The sequence below is a fragment of the Rhincodon typus genome, chromosome 26, assembly GCF_021869965.1.
Source record: "Rhincodon typus isolate 14 chromosome 26, sRhiTyp1.1, whole genome shotgun sequence".
NCBI classification, from domain to species: Eukaryota; Metazoa; Chordata; class Chondrichthyes; order Orectolobiformes; family Rhincodontidae; genus Rhincodon; species Rhincodon typus.
This window is the reverse complement of record NC_063357.1, coordinates 673,249-697,942: the sequence shown is the minus strand read 5'-3', so window position 1 is coordinate 697,942 and position 24,694 is coordinate 673,249. Positions and strand designations below refer to the sequence as shown.

Below are 24,694 nucleotides of genomic sequence, written 5' to 3'. Positions count from 1 at the left end.
CCATGAAAAGGAAATGGTGTTTAATTAAGTGTTTTGTCTTTAATCACTGATACAGTAAAACATATTTAAAAATATGAAATCTTGACCGAAGTTTTCAGTAAATAACTGGAAGTTTGAACTTTTTTGTTAATCTGGGATCAGTCGCTGCAGAGATTCTAACACGTGAGTGAGCACCAATGGGTATGGAATACCAAGAATGTGCCTCTGATATAAATAGCTACCTGACAAAGTTGTTGAGTGAATAGAATACGCCACTGACAGTTAAAGTCAAGATCTTGGTACTGTTGCTGTCTATAGTTGCGTGGTGTTACAAAACTTGAGCACTGCTTACAAAAGAAATATTGTAGCTTTTCACCTTGCATTTATTGGGACAGACACAAGAACTCAAAATTTCACAGGGAACAATCATTTATACCGCGTGAGAAAAGGGTGCTGGCTAATCGACAAGTATATTGTTAGTAAATTGAAACAAAATGGTCCAAGCCATCAGGAATTATGTATGAAATATTAGATTTGTCCCCTCATAATGTGGTAAAATTCCATGAAATGTATCATGGTAGTGCAGTAGGTACTGAAGTAGACAGAATGGTGATGTTTCAAAGGTGTGGCAAAATATGATTTTGGATGAAAGAGTCAAACAAATGACTGATCACCCAAAATCCCAAAAAGCCCAGCAAAGTATCATTTGGCATTTAATGATCCATGACCGTTTTCATAATCAACACCTGACCATGTATCCCAAATCCGTGCCTTTACTCATTCTATTCTACTTTCTATGCACTTCACTGGTGCCACCACAACTGACGATTTCTAAATCTTTAACTAAATCTGTACTGGCAAAGCCTGTTTCAAAATACAGCATTTTTCCCTGTATTTTTTCATGGGTTGTTTGTGTCACTGGCAAAGCCTGCATTTGTTGCCCATTCCTAATTGTCCTTGAACTGAGTGTCTCGTTAAACTGCTTCATAGGAAAACTGAATCCATCACATTGTTGTAGGTTTTGGGTGGCAGGTAGTCCAGACCAAGAAAGGATAGCTGATTGCTTTCCTTCAAAGACATAAGTGAATACATGTTTTTGATGACAATTGACAATTTCATAACCACCACTACTGAGATTAACTTTTAACTCCAGTCTTATCTTTTAATTGAATTGAAATTCACAGCGGTCATTGTGGGAATTGAATCCATGTTCAGGCAGCGTTAATCTGAGCCACTGTATTCTTAGTGGAGTGGCACTACAATTACATTAACATCGTATTACACACGTGTACATCTCTAATATCTTCTATATTTTAAACTAATTTCCCCATTTAAAGACATTTCCATTCCCTTTTAAAACCTGGTTTCCAACTTATCCATACATGTTCTTTCAAGCCTGCTGGACTTTTGATAACATACCCAATATTCAACTCTTCACATAAGAATATAAGATCTACTACAAGGAATAGGTAGTTCAGCTACTCAAGCTTGCTCTATAGTTTGATATGATTGTGGTATGATCATGGCTCACATGACTCGTCATCTGTTAAGTCTAGAAAATGAACCTTAGTCAGCTATTCTTATGCTGAGGTGAGGTAAACCCAATTCTATCCTTGACTAATCTCTTTATATATTAACTTTCAGGGAGGCTAACTGGGCAATGATCAAGAGGTGGAACTATGCCTGTGTTTCCCAATTCACGGTTCAGCAGTGTAGCATCTATACCGCTATCCCAGGTAAGATTATTTAACAGATATTAGGAATAGGTTAGGTCATGATAATCATCAAGATTTTCAATTACTCCTTCTCATGCACTGCAGTCACATATTAAAAATGTTTCTTTCCATAACCCAGTGGAGGGAGCCTTAGGGCTGTTTCTACTTCTCCCCAGTGCCTCAGAACAATGCAGAGAGACTTTACGCCCAAAAGCAAAATACTGTGGATGTTGGGAATCTAAAATAAAAACAGAAAATTCTACAAATTCTCAAGTTTGATAGCATCGATAGACAGAGAAACAGAGTTAATTTTCAGATTTCATCTTCCTTCTGCTTGTTCTGCTGAAAGGTCTTCTCTCTTCACAGAAACTGCTAAGCCCGTCAGCTATTTTGACATTTCACATCCAACCATCTTATAGCCACTTAAAATTTCATGTGCACCCACCCCAAGAATATCACTTCAAACTAAAAGAATGTGGATGAAGAGTATGGAAGATGTCACAATACTGTTTAGAAATACTGGCACAGAATACCATGATGAGTAATTAAGAAACAGCGAACTTACTGTCATATGAGAGGATATGGCCACTATTACTTTCGTAGATGACATGGCCTTTTGATATTGCCTCTTCCCTGGACTGCTCAGGGCTGCCTGATTCTTCAGCGGCTAATTTGCTGATTGCACCCTTCAACAATGTGTCTGCAGCAATACCCTGTTGTGAGAGGCCTGGAGTGCCCTGCAAATAAAACACATCTTCATTTTATTCTCATTTAACTTTCTCTCTCTTTATGTTTAATCAACAGTTCTTTTCAGTGGTTCAGGGCTTCAGTTGAATTTTGAAGCTTTGCTCCCACAGGCTCTGCTCATCCTGAGTGAGCTTTACTAGGGCAAATGGAGTAAATTCATTTTCCAGAGAGGCAGAGAAATCCAAGATACAGATTGCTGTTTACACTAAGGATCCAATTGGGAGGGGCACAGGATTTCTATCCCTGCAGTTCTAATCTTCCATCAATCAATCCAGTCATGAGCATAGTAACTTGAAGAGTTTGCCAAGATTGGATTTGGACAGAAGCTATATCCTCCTTTTTTGCCTGGCATTGCTTTAGATAATTGCCATGTATTTTTCAAGTGCTCTCCTACAGGTTTCCAGATTAATGGATTTGATTTCACCAGTTGTCCTTAGTGGGAGCTAGCAGCTCAATCTCTGGGTTGCTAGTCTTGTTATTGCAGTTCTTCATAGGGGCCCAGAAGTTTGGAACTCATTGGATTTCTGTCAGTGTGTTTAAAGTACAAGCTCACAATCAAAAATTTTCTTTTGTCTTTGTTAGGAACAGTCAGCCATTCTGCTCTTTCAGCCTGCCACAACACTCAGTAAGTTTATCACTGATCTGGTTGTGGTCTCAACTCCTCCTTCTCACTCCCAAACCCTTTTCCAACAAAATCTGTCTAATTCAGCCTTGGATCAATTCAAAGACCCAGTCTCCACTATCTTCTGAGGAAAGGAATTCCCTGTCCAGCCCTCTCAGGGAATGTTTAAATAAAGTCACCCTCAAATCTTCAAAATTCCAAAGGGTTTAAGCGAGGTTAATTCATCCTTGCACCATAAAATAAGTCCTTCAGCACAGAAACAATCTCATGACGCTTCTCTGAATTGGTTATAATACAATTATACAATTTTTCAAACAAAGAAGCCAAATTGTACATAGCACTCATGACATGGTCTCACAATGCCCTTTACAGCTGCTGCAATAACTACTTTTTTCATTGCTTTTGTATTCAATTTCCCATGCAATAAATGTCAACCTTCCACTTATCTTCCGAATCACTTGCTGTACCTGCATACCAACGTCTGGTGATTCATATACTAGACACCAGATCCCTCTGCTGATTGAGTATTATATTTTAGTTTCTGCAGAGTTTAAAGAAAAAAGACTGAGTAGCTAAGAATGATTCCTTGGATATGTGTTCCTTGGTTAAGTATTGATACTCTCAGTGGGGGTACCAGGGAAACCGCTGACACTCTCAGTAACTATCTTTAGGAGAATCAATATTTCTAGCAGGTTCACCACAAAGAAACATGTGAAAGCCTAGTATGGGAAACAGCGAAATCTGACCGAACAGGCAAGGGTACAGACTGGAGCGCAGACTCTCCACACAATATACGTGTAACTTTCAGATAGTCTACACTGACCACTTTAACTAGCGAAGTGGATATGAATGTGTTACATGTAAATACCTGAGTGATGGAACCTCGATAAGGAGGTGGTTCCGCAGAAACCTTGCTTGCTGGGCTGCTTCGTGTTAGACTTGCTTCCTGGATGTTTCCCATTGGACCACCTGTATGAAGAGCAGTAACAACATCAGACTCTCCTCACGAGTTACCACATCATGCAAATGTGTTGCTTCAGTAACAATAATCAAAGCAACAAAATGCTTTGTTTAGAACAAAAGAGGAAAACAATTAAAAAGTAACATTTGTGGTTTACTTACTGGGTTTTCGGCCTGCCTCTTTGAACTTGGTGAATACAAGCACATTTAAAAATTGTCGAATCATAGGAATTACAGTACCAGCTGTGGCTATTTGGCCAGCAAACAAATACTAACTCTCTGAAATAGTAGATGTGCTTAATTTCAAGTAAGATTGGGAAGGGGATGATCCAGTGGTCATGGCCCACCTTGGTAGCAACAAAATAGATACAGCTAGGAAACAGGTTCTGGCTGAGAGAGCACAGTTTGGAGCTAAAATAAAAAGCACAACCTCACAGGTAATAATCTCTGGATTGCCACCTGAGCCGTGTGCAAACTGGCACTGGTAGATCAAATTTGGATAAATGTAACAAATCAAGGAATAGAGTTGCGGCACGAGGGAAAATTCTAATGTGAAAAATAAAAGGTCGTAAGAATAGCAGAAGGGGACTGAAAGAAAACAAAACTAAGAATATGCCAGCAATCAAGACTAAATACTTTAAAAGGTAACAAATAATAAAACTAAAAGCTGTGTACCTAAATGATTGTAGCATTCATAACAAAGCAAATGAATGATCTGATAGCATGCAATGAAGTGAAAAATATGATCTGATAGCTATTACCGCTGCAGGATTACAAGGATTAAGTTCTGAATATTGAGGGGTATAGGGAATGTAAGAACAGGAAGCTCGCTAAAGGTGTGAGTCACATTCCTAAATTAAGTTGCTATTGAAGAGTTAGGAATGACCTTGCTTTGAGATCAGAATATAGAATTGATTTGAGTTGAGATGAAGAATAGTAGGAAAAAGAAGTCACTTGTGGGAGTGATCTGCAGGCCTCCAGATAAAAAAAACACAATGCAGGAAGTACACATCTAGTAACATTGGGTAGCCTGATAGGGGGTTGGCCATCATGAATAGTTCATAATGCATTCAGTTCAGTTTCCGAGAACAATGTGGTTTTGTTCCAACCAGGGGTTAGGCTATTTTAGATCTTGTAATGTATAATGAAACAGGTTTAATAAATGTCTTCAGAGTAAATGATCCCCAAGAGAACAGTGATCGTAACATGGTACAATTGAGCATTCAGTTTGAGAGTGAGAAATGTGGGATAGAAACAAACAAACTTAACTAAACTTGAATAAGTGGTAAACTTAAATAAGGGCAATCACATAGGCATGATGGCTGAGCTGGTTGGAGGGGACTGGAAAAGGAATTTAGCAGACAAGACAGTTAAAGAAGAGTGGCAGACATTTAAGATAATAGTTTATGACTCACAACAAAGCTATATCCCAGCAAGAATGAATTTTAGGAAGGTTATAAGCCAACCATGGTAAATTAAGGAAGTTAAGGTGCATGTCAAATTGAAAGAAAAAAAAAACCATAAAATGCAACAAAGATTAGTGGTAAACCAGAAGATTGGGAAATCTTAAAAAAAAAAGACAAAAAAAAGGGAGAAAATAAACTGACAACAAACTAGCCAGTGATACAAAAATGAACAGCAAGAGCTTCCTTAAACAGCTACATAGGGGGGAAAAAAGTGGTCAAAGTCAACACAGGCTCTTAGAAAATGAAGCTGGGGAATAATAATGGGGAACCAGTAAATGGCAGAAGAGTTGAATAAATACATTGTATCAGCCTTCATGGAAGAGAATATTAACAACATTTAAAAAATATTAAATAATAAAAGGGCAAAAGGGGAGATGAAATAAACACTGTTGAAAATTATTAGGGAAACTAATAGGGCTAAAGGCTGATAAAGTCCCCTGGACCTGACGGGTCGCATCCCAGGCTTTTAAAGGCAGCACCTACAGCGATTGCAGGGGCACTGGTAGCAATCTTCCAAGAAACCTTAGATTTAGCAAAAGTCTCAGAGGATTGGAAAACAACCAAAGTAACACACCATTATTCAAAAAGGGTGGCAGACGAAGAAAGGTAATTATAAGCCAGTTAGCTTTAATTGCCAGGATGTTAGAGTCTCTTGTAAAGGGTGGTAACCACAAAGCATTTTGAAATACATAATTTAATTAAGCAGAGTTAACATGGCTTCACAACAGGGAAAGCATGCCTGTCAAATTTATTAGAATTCTTTGAGAAGGTAACATGCAGGATAGAGAAAGGGAAAGCAGTGGATGCAATGCATTTGGATTTTCAGAAGGTGTATGATAAGGTGCCACACATTAGGCTACTTAAGAGATGAGCCTATTGCGCTGTAGGCAGCACATGAACACGTATTGAGGATTGACCAACTACAAGGAGAAAGAATTGAGACAAGGGGTACGTTTTCAAGATGGCAACCTGTAGCTAGCAGAGGGATCAGTGCTGGGGCCACAAATATTTACAATATATACTAATGTCTGGGATCAAGGAAGTGAATGTACTATCACTAAGTTTGTGGATGATACAAAAGTAGGCAGAGAGGCAAGCGGTGAGGATGACACAAAGAGTCTACAAAGACAGGTTAAGCGAATTGCACAAACTTGGAAAATGGAATATAATGTGGGATATTTTTAAAAACTTGTTCATGGGAGTGGGCCTCACTGGCTGGGCCAGCATTTATTGCCCATTCCTTTTGTCAGGAGGACAATTAACAGCCACCTACATTGCAGAAGGTTTGGAGTCACATATAGGCCAGACCAGGTAAGAATGACCGATTTCCTTCCCTAAAGGGCATAAGTGAACCAAATAGGTTTTTACAACAATTGACAACAGCTACATAGTCACCATTTGACTAGATTTTTATATAATTCGGATATTACCATCTAACCTAGGTAGACTTAAACCTATGTCGTTCGAACATTAGCCCAGGGTTCTAGATTATTAGTGCAGCAACATTACAACTATATGACCAAATCTCTCCAGCTGTAAGGTTATGTACTTTGGCAGCAAAATAGAATAGCTGAATATTATTTAAATGGGAAAGACTGCGGAAAAGCTGCATCACATAGTTTTAGGGGTCCTTGTGAATGAATTGTAAAAAACTAGCATACTAATTCAGCAGGTAATGGGCAAGGCAAATGGACTGTTGGCCTTTGTTCCGAAGGGAATAGATTATTAAATAGGGAAATCTGGACAAAGTAGTAGTCAGATCACACCTGGAATGTTATGAACATTTTTGGTCCCCTTATCCAAAGGAAGATACACTGGAATTGGAAGCAGTCCAGATTGATTTCAGGTATGGAGGGATTTTCTTCGGAGGAATTGTTGAGTAGGTTGGGACTGTACTTATTGAAGCTTAGAAGAATGAGAGGAAACCTTGAAACATACAAGATACTTAGGACGCTTGACAGGATAGATTTGGAAAGATTGTCCCACAGGGGAAACAGTCTCATTCCAGACAGCATAATCTCAGAATAAGAGGCTGTACATTTAAGACAGAAATGAGGAGGAATTCTCTCTCTCAGAAGGTAGTGAATCTGTGGAATTCTTTACTGTAGAGGGTGTCGAGGCTTAAGTATATTCAAGACCAAGATAGATAGGTTTTTAACTGGTCAGGGAATCAAGGTTTATGGGGATAAGGCAGGAAAGTGGAGTTGAGGATTATTAGATCAGCCATGGTCTCATTGAATGGCAGAGCAGATGCGATGGACTGAATGGTCTACTTCTGCTCCCACATCTTATAAATACAAGTCCTGGTCACAAGGAATCTTGACCACATCATTGGTCATTACAGGTTAGAACAAAGAACAGTACAACACAGTACAGGCCCTTCAGCCCACGCTGTTGTGCCGACCTATTATCTTACTCTAAGATCAAACTATCCTGCATACCCTACATTTTACTATCCTCCATGTGCCTATCCAAGAGTCGTTTAAATGCCCCTAAAGTATCTGACTCCACTACCTCCACTGGCAGCGCATTCCATGCATCCAGCACTCTGTGTAAAGAACCTACCTCTGACATCTCCCTACCTCCACTCACCTGAAAATTATGCGCCCTCGTAACAGTCATTTCCGCCCTGCGAAAGTGTCTCTGGCTATCCACTCTATCTATGCCTCTCATCATCTTGTAAACCTCTATCAAGTCACCTCTCATCCTTCTTCGCTCCAATGAAAAAAGCCCTAGCTCCCTCAACCTTTCCTCATAAGACCTGCCCTCCAGTCCAGGCAGCATCCTGGTAAATCTCCTCTGCACCCTCTCTAAAGCTTCCACATCTTTCCTATAATGAGGTGATCAGAACTGAACACAATATTCCAAGTGTGGTCTAACCAGGATTTTATAGAGCTGTAGCATAACTCTGTGGCTCTTAAACTCAATTCCTCTGCCAATGAAAGCCAACACACCATACACCTTCTTAACAACCCTATCAACTTGGGTGGCAACTTTGAGGGATCTATGGACATGGACCCCAAGATCCCTCTGTTACTCCACACTGCCAAGAATCCTGCCATTAACCCTGTATTCTGCATTCAAATTCGACCTTCCAAAATGAATCACTTCACACGTTTTTGATCATCGTTATCTCTGATCAATTAACAAATGATCATAGTTAACACTGTGAAGCAGACGTGATCACAGGCAATCTTAAAAGTGGCACCTGCAGGCCACAATTCACAAAGAAAATCTGAGATCTCTGGGCTGATTATTCTATCCACGAACTGTTTAGTTTTTTTACAAAGTTTCCTCGCACGTAGTGCTGCAATTCTTGCATGGCTTTAAGTTTCATTGGGGGATGGGGAGCTGGGTATCACTTTTTCTACCACACTCATGATCCTTTACTGTATTTGTATGGTATGGCTTGTGTTGCATACAGTGGAATAAGACATTCATGCTGCTTGTTGTCAGAGTCCCCCATGTCCCACTGTATGGAGTACTATGATAAACTATCATTTATGTGAGATATAAATGCCAACTGATTACATTACCCTTCTTATTGTTTCTGATTTACCAAAAAGAGACTCATTGGAAATGTGACTGATGGATCCAGCTGCAGGAGGAGTTATAAAAACTAAGAGAACTGTGGATGCTGTAAATCAGGAACAAAAACAGAAGTTGCTGGCAAAGCTCAGTAGGTCTGGCAGCGTCTGTGAAGAAAAAAAGAACATCAGTTCTGAGAAAGGGTCACTGGACCCGAAACATTAACTCTGATTTTTTTCTTCATAGATGCTGCCAGACTTGCTGAGCTTTTCCAGCAACTTTGTTTTTGTTCCAGAATTTAAAAGTTCATTCTTTTGGATGGTTGATAGATTTTGGAGTTCTCTGCCTCAGAAGGCAGGGGAGGTGGGGTAATTGAATATTTCTAAGGCAGAGGTAGATAAAGTTTGGATAGATAATGGAATCAAAAGTGACTGGGAGTAGGTGAAAACATGGAATACAAAACACAAATAGGTTAGTCTATGATCTTACTGAATTGTGCAGCATGTGTGAGGGGTTGAATGATCTACAAACATGCTGAATTCATACGTTTGTCACCTGGAATTGCCCAGGATAGAGCCACAATACACCTACATTCACAACTGAGGATGAACGAGTTAGGAGTGTTTGATTTATTTATTGTCACTTGCATTTTAGAGTGAACAACACAGTAAAATACAGTGAAAAGCTTCAACAGTCACTACAATCTGGCCCCATTTTGAATACTTTAACAATAAAAAGGATAAAAGATATAATTGAGAGTCCTGAGCTGGCTCAGTAATGACATCTGTGGCACCACCCCTCCTCCATAGCCTCGCTGCTGCTTGCGCCGGGACCACCAACGTAGGAGTCATCACTCTTTAGGCACCATCTCTTGGCTGCTGTGCCCATCTCACTGGAACCAACGCAAGGTCCCATGCTGATCGCGCACACGTCCCACAACCAGAAGTCCCCAGCTCCAGGCACACCACACTGCTGCTGCTGCAGCCACTGCCACCTCGCCAACATCAGTAGTACCTGCTCTAGGTCTACTGCAACCAGGAATTTCTGGCTCCACTGCCAGACTAGACCAGGCTGTCGCCGTCTTGCCAAGAGTCCTGCTGCGGCCACCCTCCTCTGAGATGTTGCCTTGTTGGTGCCACCATCTTGAAAAGCCCACTGCCACCATCACCTCTGAATGGGGAGGAGCATTGCTGTTGTTGCCAGTCCTGAATGCTGGGAGATGTCTCTGCTGCCACTTCCGCCACAGCCTCCAGTCACTGTGAGGAACCGTGTCTGCTGCTGACTGCTGGGTGGAGCTGCCATTCTGCACACGGTTCACTCTAGCTGCCACGCCAATTTTGCTGACTAACCCGCTGCAAAAAGCTCCAAAGAAAAGAAAATTGCAAGAAAACAAAAAGAAACAACAACAGAAGTGGAAAGAAAGAGAAAAAAAATCAGCAAGCAAGCACGCAGGGGCAGATAAGCACTGGGCACGAGCCTGCATGCAGCCCTGCTACTCTGCCACCGTCTTGGATTGGAGTTGAAAAGCTCTTCACCACAACCTTTAAAAATTACATGGATGAGCACTTGAAATGTTGTAACGTTCAAGGCTTTGGGCCAACTACTGGAAAATGGGATTAGTGTGATGAGTCGGAATAGATGTGATGGTTCAAAGGGTCTCCTCTGTGCAGTGTGACTAAATTCCATATGACAGCACCATAATAGTATTCCTAATCAAACCTCTCCTGTCCAGCTTCAACTGCTGACCTCTGTGTTGAACTGTGGACAGCGGTGTGCATGTGGGCATTTGGAACCTCTAAATCTGTTTTGAATATAGACGAAATCACTGATGTAAATGCGGATGGAGTAATTCCCATTAAGTGCAAGTAATTGAATACAGCTACCCTGCTGACTTGCTCCAGCATTCATTTTTCAAAATTTTCATTCATGTGGATGAGAGGGTCACTATTTATTCACTAAGTTAACATTTATTCCTCATCACTAATTAACCAGAAGGCAGTTAAGAGTCAACCACATTGCTGATGGTCTGAAGTCACATGTAGGCCAGACCAAGTTAAGGATGACAGATTTTCTGCCCGGAAGGACGTGAGGGAACTAGATGAGTTTTTACTACACTTAACAATGGTTATATAGTCACCATAAGGCTAATTTTCAATGTCAAAATTTATGGAAGTCAAATTTCACCATCTGCCCTTCGGGGAATCTGGATTCCTAGTCCAGTGACATTACACCACTGCCACCCAATTGCTATTGTTTGAAGGATTCTGTGCTCTCCGAAACAGGAACCCTTAAAACAGGAACTTGAATTGACCATTCAGCCCCTCGAGCCCATTCTGCCATTCAAAGAGATCAAGGCTGATCTGTGGCCTAACTTCAGATGGCTGCCTTTGGCCCATATGCCTTAATACCTTTGCTTAACAAAAAATCTCGCGTTTAAAATTTAAGAACCAACCCAGCATCCTCTGCCATTTATGGAAGAGAGTTCCAACCTCTATTTTAGTAGGTGTGTGGAAGTTCTTCCTAACATCTCTCCTGAATGATCTCGTCCTAATTTTTAGACTATGACCCTAGCTCTAGAATCCCCTATCAGTGGAAATAGTTTATCTTCATCTACCCTGACTTTTCTGATTAATATCTGGAAGACCAATTAGATCACCCCTTAACCTTCCAAATCCTAATTTGTATAAAAACTGAGAAAACTGCAGATGCTGGAAATTAGAAACAAAACCGAAATTGCTTGAAAAGCTCAGCAGGTCTGGCAGCAAGTGTGGAGCGAAATCAGAGTTAATGTTTTGCATCCAGTGATCCTTCCTCAGAACACTACCTCCTAATTTGTATAATCTCTCCTCATAACTTAACTCCTTAAATCCAGGTACGATTCTCATAAACGTACATTGTATTCCCAAGGCCGATAGATCTTTCCATTTTCCTCTTACCTCTGACCACATTTGTCTCATAAGTAGCCCTGGAGAGTAGTCCTTCTGGCTGGGGATTCTGACTTCTGGGAGACAGCTCCTCTTGCTTAATAAACTGTAATGGACCTAGAACATCAGAAATAAAGTACTGTGTGAATACATTTCTTTCTCGTGTCCCAAATCAAGAATGCTTCTTGAACTTGTCTCAAGTCTTAGAACAAAAAGAAGTTAATGGATATGATTTTATTAGTCATTACAGAGGCATGGAGACAAGAGATCAAAGGTGAAAGTAAATATTCAAGGTATGTTCATTTTCAAAAGGACAGGCTGGTAGGGTAGTTTTGTTAGTACGAGATGGGACATGAATGATGGCAAGAAATAACCTCTGATCAGAAGTTGTAGATTCCAGATGGGTGGAGATGCAAAATAACAAGGGGAAAGTGACTTTGGTCACATCATTAAACCTGTGAGATGACACATTTTGAGAGGACTAACAAGGCAAGGGAGTACATGTTGAATAGTGGGACCCTAGAAACTGCCAAGGGTCAGGGGGACCTTGGTGTGCATGTCCTTAGATCCTTGAAGGCAGCAGAACAGTGGTCAGATAAAATACTGGCGAGGTATTGAATACAACTGCAAGGAGGTTATGAAGAAGCTGCATTTAATGGTAGTTAGGTCATTGCTGGAATACTGTGCGCATCTTATAATGACAGCATATTACAGGAAGGATTTGACTGTACTAGAGAGGGCAGAGAAGAGATTCACCAGGATGTTGCCTGGGCTGGAGGAAAAGGTGGTGAAGTTGCATTGTATTATTGTTGAAAGAAGAAATTACCTCAATAGTGAGGAACGATATTCACTCTGACTATGTGAAATCAGTACAAAGTGAGTTGAGAAACACAATGAGGCAAAAAAGTATTACTGAGTGCATGTAGAGGTGTAGGTATGATGCTGTAAATGGCATTAAACAGACATTAGAGATACATACAATAAACAAGCTGCTGTAATTATAGGTGACTTTAATCTGCATATAGATTAGGCAAATCAAATTAGTAACAATACCACTGGAGGAGTAACCCCTGTAGTGTATACAGAATGGTGCTCTGGATCATTATGTTGAGCATCCAACTAGAAAGCAGGTCATCCTAGACTGGGTATTGTGTAATGAGAAAGGAATAATTGGCAATCTAGCTGTCTGAGGCCCTTTGGGGATGAGTGATCATAATATAATGAATTCCTCATCATGATGGAGAGTGAGGTATTTGATTCTGAGACACAGGGTCCTGAATTTAAACAGAGGAAACCACAATGGTATGAGGCGTGAGTTGATAGTGACAGATCACGATACGAAGGCAATGGCAAACATTCAAAAAGCACATGAATGAACTTTAACAATTGTTCATTCCTGTCTGGTGCAGAAGTAAAATGGGAAAGGTGGACAAACCATGGCTTACAAGGGAAGAAAGAAGTAGTTTTAGACCCAAGGAAGAGGCATACAAATTGGCCAGAACAGAAACAACAAACCTGAGGAATGGGAGCAGTTTAGAATTTAGCAGAGGGCAAAAGGATTGATCAAGAAAGAGAAAATAGCGTACAAGAGCAAACTCGCAGCGAACATAAAAACTGGCTGACAAAGTTTGTATTGGTATATGAGAAGAAAAATATTGAAGACAAATCTCTTACAGTCAGAAACAAGATAATTTATAATAGGGAACAAAGAATGCTGACCAACTGAAAAGGAGGACACTGATAACATACTCGAAATGTTGGGCAAGACAGGGATTAGTCAGACAGATGAACTGAAGGAAATGAGTATTAGTTGGCAAATGTTGTTGGGAAATTGATGGGATTGAAAATTGATAAATCCCCAGACCATGATAATCTACATCCCAGAGTACTTAAGGAAATGTCCCTAGAAATACCAGTTGAATTGGGGGCCATCTTCCAAGATTTTAAAGAATATCAAACAGTTCCTACAGATTGGAATGCAGCTAATGTAACCTCTCCATTTAAAAAGACAGGTAGAGAGAAAACCAGGAATTATAGACCAGTCAGCCTGATGTTAGTAGTGGGTAAAATGGTAGATTCCATTTTAAAAGATTTAATAGCAGAGCCCTTGGAAAATATTTATCATTCAGACAGAATCATAATGGATTTACAAAAGGCAAATTTAAACGTTACTGAGATGGATAGAAAACTGGTTAGTCGACAGGAAACAAACACTAGTAACAAACATTGAACAATATAGCGCAGGAATAGGCCTTTTGGCCTATCATGTCTGCACTGACCATATTGTCATTCTAAACTAATCCCATCTATTATACGTGATCCATACCTCCCTATTCTCTGCCTGTTTGTGTGTCTGTCTGAGTGTCTGTTAAAAGACGTGATCATATCTGCTTCTACCACATCTCCTGAGAACGCATTCCAGACACCCACCACCCTTTGCAAAAAAACGACTTGCCTCACACATCTCCATTAGAACTTGCCCACTCTCACCTCAAACCTGTCACCTAGTATCCCTGGTATTTACGAAGCACTTGGAAGTTAAGGGTAAAATAGGGCATAGTCAGCTTCATTAAGGGAGAGGGAGGTCATACCTGACAAATCTGTTAGAATTTGTTGGCATAATGAACAAATAAGATAAAAGACAGCCAGGGTTGTGACCTATTTGGATTTCCAGAAGGCTTTGACAAGGTGCTGCACAGGAGGCTGCTGGATAACAGTGCATGGTGTTCGGGGCAGGTAATATTGAGAAGTGGGGAGACTGTAGAAGGTCTCGGACATGCTAGGTGAGTGGGCGAGAAGTGGCAGATGGAATACAATGTGATAAAGTGTGAGGTTATACATTTCGGTAGGAAGAATAGAGGCATAGAGTATTTTCAAAGCAGGGAAATGTTTTGGAAATCTGAAGTGCAAAGGGACTTCAGACTCCTAGTTCAGGATTCAGGTTAACATGTTAGCAGTTAGGATGGCAAATGCAACATTGGTATTCATTTCAAGTGGGGAATAAAACAACAGCAGAGATGTACTGCTGAGACTGTATAAGGCTCTGGCCAGACAGCATTTGGAATATTATGATAAGTTTGGTGGCCTGTATCAAAGGAAACATGTTCCAGCGCTGGAGGGGGCCCAGAGGAAATTTACAAGAATGATCCTGGGGACGAAGAACTCATCATTTGAGGAGCTGTCGAGGGTGATAGGTCTGTACTCAATGCAGTTTAGAAGGATGAGAGGGGGATCTGAAAGGTAGACAAGTCTCCTGGCCCTGATGAAATGCATCCCAGGGTACTAAAAGAGGTGATAGGGGAAATAGCAAATGCACTAGTAATTATTTACCAAAATTCACTGGACTCTGGGGTGGTTCCCACAGATTGGAAACCAGCCAATGTGACGCCACTGTTTAAAAAAGAAAGTAGACAAAAAGCAGGTAACTATAGGCCAGTTAGCTCAACTTCGGTAGTGGGGAAAATGCTTGAATCTATCATTAAGGAAGAAATAGCAAGACATCTGGATTTAAATTGTCCCATTGGGAACACCCAGCATGGGCTCATGAAGGGTAGGTCATGTTTAACTAATTTGGTGGAATTCTTTGAGGACATTACTTGCATGGTGGACAATGGGGAACCTGTGCATGTGGTGTATCTGGATTTCCAGAAGGCATTTGACAAGGTGCCACACCAAAGGCTGCTACATAAGATAAAGTTGCACTGTATTACAGGTAATGTATTGGCATGGATAGAGGATTGGTTGACTAGTAGAAAGCAAAGAGTAAGGGGTAAATGGGTGTTTTTCTGGTTGGTGGTCAGTGACTAGTGGTGTGCCTCAGGGATCAGTGTTGGGACCGCAATTGTTTCCAATTTACATAGATGATTTGGAGTTGGGGACTAAGTGTGGTGTGTCAAAGTTTGCAGATGACACTAAGGTGAGTGGTAGAGCAAAGTGTGCAGAAGACACTGAAAGTCTGCAGAGGGATATAGATAGTCTAAGTGAGTGGGCAAACGTCTGGCAGATGGAGTACAATGTTGATAAGTGTGAGGTCATCCATTTTGGTAGGAATAACAGCAAAATGGACTACGTTTTAAATGGTAAAAAATTGCAGCACGCTGCTGTGCAGAGGGACTTGGGTGTCCTTGTGCATGAATCGCTAAAAGTAGGATTGCAGGTGCAGCAGGTGATTAAAAAGGCAAATGGAATTTTGTCTGTCATTGCTAGAGGGATGGAGTTTAAAAACAGGGAGGCTATGCTTCAGCTGTATAGGGTCCTGGTGAGGCCACACCTGGAGTACTGTGTGCAGTTTTGGTATCCTTACTTGAGAAGAGATATACTAGCACTGGAGGGGATGCAGAGGAGATTCACTCGGTTGATTCCAGAGTTGAAAGGGTTGGATTATGAGGAGAGACTTAGTAGACTAGGATTATACTCATTGGAATTCAGAAGAATCATAGATTTGTGAGGGGTAGATCATGCCTCACAAACTTTATTGAATTCTTTGAAGAGGTGACCAAACACGTGGATGAAAGTGGAGCAGTGGATGTGGTATACATGGATTTAAGTAAGGCGTTTGATAAGGTTCCCCATGGTAGGCTCATGCAAAAGGTAAGGAGGCATGGGATAGGGGGAAATGTGGCAGATTGGATTCAGAATTGGATGACCCTTAGAAGACAAAGGGTGGTATTGGACGGAAAATATTCAACATGGTGTTCAGTTATGAGTGGTGTACCACAAGGATCTGTTCTGGGTCCTCTTCTATTTGTGATTTTTGTAAATGATTTGGATGAAGGAGCGGAAGGGTGGATTAGTAAGTTCGCGGACAATACGAAGGTGGGTCACGTTGTGGACAGTGAGGAGGGCTGTTCTAGGTTACAAAGGGACATTGATAGAATGTAGAGCTGGGCTAAGAAGTGGCAGATGGAGTTTAACCCTGAAAAGTGTGAGGTGATTCATTTTCGAAGGACAAACTTGAAAGCAGAATACGGGGTTAACGGAAAGATTCTTGGCAGTGTGGAGGAGCAGAGGGATCTTGGGGTTCATGTTCACAGTTCCCTGAGAGCTGCCACCCAAGTGGATAGAGTTGTTAAGGCGTATGGTGTGTTAGCTTTCATTAACAGAGGGATTGAGTTCAAGAGCCGTGAAGTTGTGCTCCAGCTGTACAAAAGCCTGGTTCGGCCACATCTGGAGTATTGTGTCCAGTTCTGGTCACCTCATTACAGGAAAGATGTGGAAGCGTTAGAAAAGGTGCAGAGGAGATTTACCAGGATGTTGCCTGGAATGGAGGGAAGGTTTTACGAGGAAAGGTTGAGAGAGCTAGGGCTTTTCTCTTTAGAATGACGAAGGATGAGAGGTGACCTGATAGAGGTGCACAAAATGATCAGAGGTATAGATAGAGTAGACAGCCAAAGACTTTTTCCTAGGGTGGAGGTAGCTTTTACGAGGGGACATAGTTTTAAAGTGAAAGGAGGTAGATATAGGGGAGATGTCAGAGGTAGGTTCTTTACTCAGATGGTAGGCGCGTGGAATGCATTGCCAGAGAGGGTAGTGGAGTCGGCCTCATTAGGGGCATTTAAGCAGCTATTAGATAGGCATATGGATGATAGTATAAGGTAGCGGTGGAGGTTAGATAGACCTTAGGTTTAGTTTAAAAGTTCGGCACAACATCGTGGGCCAAAGGGCCTGTACTGTGCTGTACTGTTCTATGTACTGACAGGCCTGGATAGAGTGGATGTGGAGAAGGCGTTTCCACTAGTAGGAGAAACTAGGACTCCGGGACACACCCTCACAGTGAGGTGAGGAGGAATTTCTTTAGCCACAGGTGATTAATCTGTAGAGTTAATTACCACAGAGGGCTGTGGAGGTCAAGTCATTGTGTGTATTTCAGACAGACAGCGATAGGCTCTTGATTAATAAGGGATCAAGGATAATGGGGAGAAGGTAGGAGAATGAGGTTCAGACACATCAACCATGATTGAATGGTTGGTCAAACTCGATGGGCTGAATGGCCTAATTCTGATCCTATATCTTGTCTTTTGGTCTAAGTATTTGACATTACCACCTTTGGAAAAAGATTCTCACTAACTATCCTATCTATTGCTCTCATAATTTTATGTAGTTCAAGTCATTCCTCAGCCTCCGATGCTCTACAGAAGTTAAAGAAACTTGGATTGTTTTCGCCTTATAGCTAATACACTACAATCCAGGCAATATCCTTTCAAAACTTTTTTTGCACCATTTCCAAAGTTTTCTGTATAGATCTCTATGACACGATGTGATGATACTATAGGTTTAAGAGGTGTATTTTGTCCATTTCTTCAAAAAAAAATGGAAAGGTTGAGACAGAGGTACCAAAACTAAGATTATTCCAAAACTAAGAAAACAAACAGCTTATGAAGCGCCTTGGGTTTCTCTTTTTAAAAAAAAAGTTGGAACAATAGAAGCAGTCTGAATGGGTGGGCTTAAGCTCCCTCAGACCAGAAGTGTTTCTTTTTTAAGTCTTAGCCTTCAGTAGCAGTTGCTGGGGTCTTGAAGCTAGATATGGAAGCTCTTATTCCTCTCTCTGCTACAGTTAAAAGTGGGGGTTCTCTTCCTATTGCTAGAATTGAATGTGAGACAAACTATTTTACTGAATTTGCCTTTGCCAAGGGTGTGTTTATGGGATGTTACTACAATGCAACAATTAATAAGTAGTAGTTCATACGTATACATTATTTTGTTAAGCATTTCAATAGAGTCACAGATAAGCCAATTCTTTTCTTTTACTTTTATTTTATCTATTTTTTTTAAATAGAAGTATGAACAAAATGTGTTTTGTTTCAAGCCCGGTAGTTTGACCAATCAAATTACATCCAGAACACAACATCTTACACTTACCTTTAAAATAAGAAAAAGTTAGGGTCTAGACTATCTTCTTATTATATTTTGATGGAGTTTGATCTGGTCTATAACATCTATGACATCCTTCCTATACAACAGTGACACCCAGAACTGCACACAATACTCTAAATGTGGCCGAACTGAAGTTTTATACAGCTGCAACAGCACTTGTCAACTTTTATACTCAATGCCCCTACCCATGAAGGCAAGCATGCCGTACGCCTTCTTTATCACCTTATCTACTTGTGCTGCAACTTTCAGGGAGCTATGGACTTGCATCCCAAGATCTCTCTGTATATCCATGTGCTTGGGGTCCTGCCATTTAATGTCTAATTTCCTCTTGCATTTGACCTCCTAAAATGTATCACCTCACACTTGTCCAGATTAAACACAATTTGCCATTTCGCTGTCCAACTTTCCAAGTGATCTACATCCTGCTGTATGTTTTGACAACTTACTTACCATCCACATTTCCATTAATTTTCATATCACCCACAAACCTATTAATCAGACCAGCTACATTTTCATCCAAATCATTTGTATAAATTACAAACAAGAGGTCCTTGCACTGATCCTTGCAGAATACCACTGGTCACAGACCTCCAGTAGGCAAAGCAACATTCCACTGCTGCTCTCTGTCTTGTATGACCACGTCAATTTCACATGGGATCCAAATCATCATGGATCCCCTGTGACTTAATCTTCTGGACCAGTCTGCCATGAGGGACCTTGTCAAATACTTTTGTGAAGTCTCTGTAGACTACATCCACTTCCTTACCCTCATCAATTATCTTTGCCACTTCCTCAAAAAACTCAAATTTAAGAGACAAGATCTCTCCCATAGCAAGCCATGCAGACTAAGTCCATTGTTCTTCAAATGCGAGTAAATGGATGAGTCTCTTTCTGAATGGCAGGTAAGGTAGTCAGAACTAGTCAGGTACTGCAGGGATCAATGCAAGGGACCCAGCTATTCATAATACATAAATGATTTCGAAAAGGAGACTAAAAGAAATGCCTCCAGATTTTCAGATGACACAAACCTGTGTGAGAGGTTGAAGTATGAGGAGATTGCAAAGATGCTTCAGTGTGATTTGCACAAGCTGAGTGAAGGGGAAAATGCATGACAGATATAGAATAATGTGGATAAATGTTACAATATCCACTTTGATAACAAAAAAGGAAGACAGATTATTATCTGAATGGCTATAAATTGAGACACACAGATGTGCAATGAAACTTGTGTGTCCTGTACACCAATCACTAAAGCTAAACATGCAAGCGCAACAGGTATAAAGAACACAAACGTTATGTTGGCCTTCATAGTGAGACGATTCAGAGTAGAGCAGCAGGGATGTCCTGCTGCAACTTTACAGGGACTTTGTGAGACCACACTTGCTGTGCGCAGTTTTGGTCTCCTTATCTAAGGAAGGATGTAGTTTTTGTACAGGGAGTGTATTGAAGGTTTATCAATTTGATTCCTGGGATAGTAGGTCTGACATATGTTGAATTGTTTAGGATTATAGTCACTGAAGCTCAGAAGAATGAGAAGGATGTGATAGCGTAATTTTCAGAACTTTAATAACTGCTCAAAGATTGAAAGAAGCAGTAATAACTCTGTCTGGAATGAGCTATTAAGGGACAAGGACAAGTTTATACAGGAAATTGAAAGCAATTAGCCAGGCCTGGGAAAAAGAGGGAGTTAAAGCTACATGAATAAAACTGTTTTGACACCTGCTCAATAACTAGATGCCTCACCCATCAAAGATAAATGACTAAAAAAAACCAAAAGAACTGCGGACGCTGCAAATCAGGAACAAAAACAAAGTTGCTGGAAAAGCTCAGCAGGTCTGGCAACATCGGTGAAGGAAAAAACAGAGTTAACGTTTCCCCCAAAACGTTCTGAGGAAGGGTCACCAGACCCGAAAGGATAAATGACTGCCCTGCTGAAGAATTTAAAGAATTAATCACAGGAAAACTGTCTTGAAACAGACAGTCAATGCCAAATGTCAAAGGAACAAAGAAGTCATTTCTGATAAGGCAAGCTGCAGACTTGCAATAACTTCAATGAAAGAATCATCAAAAATATCACACCATAGACCTGAAGGTTGGAAAAAAAACTGTATAAGAATCCAACGCCAGAACAATTCAGCAGCAGAACTTCAAAGATCAACACTGTGCAAGGATTGAACCCCAGCCACTTCCACAGACAGACACTGATATGAAATCAAAGCTCAGCTGGATAAGCTGGGGCTGTTTTCTTTCGAGTGGAGGTGGTGTTAAAAGGGTATACAAAGGATTGAGGTGTACAAAGTTCTGACGGGCATAAACAGGATAGGTAGGGTGAAAGTCTTTGCAAATAGTGGGATCAATAACCAAGGTCATAATTTTATAGTAAGGAAGCAGGACATTTAGAGGGGGTTTGCAGATTTTATTTTCACCTAGAGGGTTGTAAGTATCTGGAAATCACTTCCTAAAAGGCTGACAGAGGCTGGAAATCTCAAGACATTCGAGAACTATTTAGATGAATAGTTGCAATCGTCATGACACACAAGGCAATGGGCCAAGTCCTGGAAAACAGGATTGGAATATAGGGATGCTTGACGATCAGCGAGGGCACAATGGGCTGAAGAGCCTCTTTTCAGACCGCAAAACTGCAAGAAGTTTATGAGTAGTCCATAGAACCCCCTAACTGAAGCTGAACTGTAAGACCCACAACCACCTGCGCAACGTCTCGTCATATAAAATCGTGCTATAGACATAACAGAGCCAATGGGAAAAGTGGGGTTAGAGGCAGGCCACCAAAAAAACCACTCAACAATCACTCACAAGCCTAACTCAAAGGATAGCGCAGTTTGAATAAATGTTTAATTCACACCTAATAATGAAATAAAAGTAAATTTAACACCTTATCTTGAAAAATTGTCAAGATGACGATGGGGAAGGATGTTTTGAGGTTGCTCAGTTGTTAATACAGGGGCTGAGGGTCATCATCATCACCTCCTCCTTCAGGTGCAGTTATGGTTGCAAGGCTATAATGAAAAATAGTTAGTCCAGAAGTGGTTGGCTGTGGTTCATTGTCTGCTGACTGTTTCTTGGGGTTGGCTTAAAAAAGGTATCCAGTTTTTGATGCTTTACCCTTTTTCTTCTTTCATGAAGAAGCTGTTCATAGGGTGCCAAATAAGATCTTATTCCACGAACTGCTACCCGACTGCATTCTATATTGTAATTGTTACTCTCTAACAGCTGCAACTGCTTCTTAATTTCCCTCAGGATAGAAGACAAAACAGAAGTGGAAAGGTCTCGTGATGTTGCATCCTGGACTACTACTACATCATCTCCAGCTTCCACTTCTGCCTCAGCAACAAGTTGCTGTAGATCAGCTGTAGAGATGTCTTCACAGTGGGACTCAAGCAGGTCGTCAACATCGTCACTCTCCACTACTTCAAATCCAACTTGCTTTACAAGATCAACACAATGTTCTCTGATTCCTGGGAGCTCCTCTGACGGATGAAAGTTTTTAAAATCTTGAAAACAATCTGGGAGAAGCTTCCGCTAAACTGCATGCAAGCAGTCCTTATCAACATCACCCCAGGCCTCTATGATAATGATAACTCCATTCTTGATATTAAAGCTCTTCCAAAAATTGAAGAACATTGCTCTTATCCCCCTCAGCGGCTGCAATCAGCCTCTTAAATGTGCACCTTAAGTAATAAGCTTTTAAAGCTACTTTTGCACCCTGGTCCATGGGTGGAAGGAGAGAGGTTGTGTTCGGGAGTAGAAATAGTATTTTGATGTTTTCAGAAAGCTCACCAATGGTGGGAGGATGGTTTGGTGCATTATCCAGGATGAGGGGAATCTTGAAATCGAACTTTTTTCCTGCAATACTTTCCAAAAACATCTTCCAAAACATCAACAATAAGGTTACCGACGGAATCGATATATAGCCAACATAAGTTTGCATTTTACAAATAGTGTTCCCCTATTTGTCAGTCACGTTATAGCAGAACCCCCTGTACTTCCATCTAGAAGGACAAAGACAGTAGATACACAGGAACACAAAACCCTGCAGGTTTACCTCCGAGCCACTCACTATCCTATCTTGGGAAATATATAACTGTTCCTTCAGTGTTGCTGGGTGAAAATTCTGGAATTCCCTCATTAAGGGCATTGTGCATCAACCTACAGCACGTGGACTGCAGCAGTTCAAGATGGCAACTCACTGTTACCCTCTAAAGAGCAACTAAGGACAGACAATAAATGCTGGCTTAGCCAGTGAAGCTCACGTACCATGAATTAATAAAAATGACAGAATAAATTATGAGGAAATGAGGGCATTTAAAAAGGAAGTACATTAGTCATTGATGAGATTTTAATCTTTTTGTAGAACTACGCTAGACTTAATTCAGGATTATTAAAAAGGAATGAGGACAGAGATGGCTGTAATAGACCAAGAAAAGAAGTCTACTAGAAAAGACAGTTGAGGAACAATGGCAGACATTTAACAAAATGATTCATGACTCACAACAATGAATTAGCACAGTGAGAAAAGATTCCTGGGGGGGAATAAACCAACTATGGTAAACCAAGGAAATTAAGGATAGCATGAAATTGAAAGAATAAAACATACAACCTTGCCAACGTTAGTGGTGAGCCAGAGGATTGAGAAAGTTTTAAATATCAACAGGTGATGACAAACAAAGAGGGAGAAAACAAACTCTGAGGTGAACTAACAAGTAACAAAATGGACAGCAAATATAAGAAAAGAAAGAGAGGCATCCCTTTATCCTTTATTCATTATTAGGGATGAGGGCGTTGCTGGCCAGGCAGCACTTATTGCCTGTCCATAATTGCCCAGAGGGCAGTTAAGAGTCAACCACATTACTGTGGGTCTGGAGTCACATGTAGGCCAGACCAGGTAAGGATGGCAGTTTCCTTCCCTAAAGGACATTAGTGAACCAGATGGGTTTTTCCAACAATTAACAATGGATTCATGATCATCATTAGATTCTTAATTCCAGATTTTTTATTGAATTCAAATTCCACCCTCTGCCGTGGCGGGATTCGAACCCGGGTCCCCAGAACATTACCTGGGTCTCCGGATTAACAGTCCAGCGATAATACCACTAGGCCATCGTTTCCCCCATAAGGCATCAAACTGAACTTACGCCATTAAAGAATTTGGGTCGGTAAATTAGAGGGAACCAGAAAATTGCAGAAGAGTTGAATAAATCTTGCAGTAGACAACACTAATAGAATTCCAAAAATACCAATTATTCAAGGAAATAAGTATAATGACTATTACTACGGAAAAGTACTTGGGGAACTACTGGGGCTTAAGGCCAAGAAAGTCCTGTGGACTTTTGGGAGTGTAACTCTGTAGTAGTTCCAGAGATAGAGGATGCACTGGTAGTAATCTTCCAAAATTCTCAGATTCTGAACAAGTCCCGAGGATTGGAGAACTACCAACATAACACTCTTGTATGAAAAAGGGAATGAGAGAAAAAGAGGTTTAAAAGAAAGAAAAAAAGCTAGATTGCTTAACCTTTGTCACTGGAAAAAGAATAGTGTTTTTTTTTTTACAAAGAATAAATTACAGAGCATTTAGGATGACACAATATAATCAAGTAGAGTCAGCACGGCTTCCTGAAAGGGAAACCATGCCTGCCAAATTTATTAGAAATCTTTCGTACCAAACAGGATAGGTAAAGGGGAAGCAGTGGATGTAATAGACCTCAATTTTCGGAAGGCAATTGGCAAGGCACCACACATTAGGTGACTTAATAAGCCCAAGAGCCCAATGTGTTGTGGGTAGCATATTAGCACAGATAGATGGTTGGCCAACTAATAGAAGACAGACATAGAACAAGGTGGGGGGGGGGGGGGGGGGGGGGG

At 40.8% G+C, this 24,694-nt stretch overlaps 1 protein-coding gene across 1 annotated transcript in view; it reads right to left on the bottom strand.

The window, feature by feature from the left end:
- ncor1 (nuclear receptor corepressor 1) overlaps positions 1-24,694 on the bottom strand; it is a 375,214-nt gene that overhangs the window by 56,485 nt on the left and 294,035 nt on the right. Inside the window, exons 26-28 of the mRNA XM_048612313.1 lie at positions 11,954-12,058; positions 3,932-4,032; positions 2,256-2,431 (exon numbers count right to left, since the gene is read on the bottom strand). Of these exons, the coding sequence (XP_048468270.1) occupies positions 2,256-2,431; positions 3,932-4,032; positions 11,954-12,058 (382 nt within the window). The remainder of the gene's footprint in view (positions 1-2,255; positions 2,432-3,931; positions 4,033-11,953; positions 12,059-24,694) is intronic.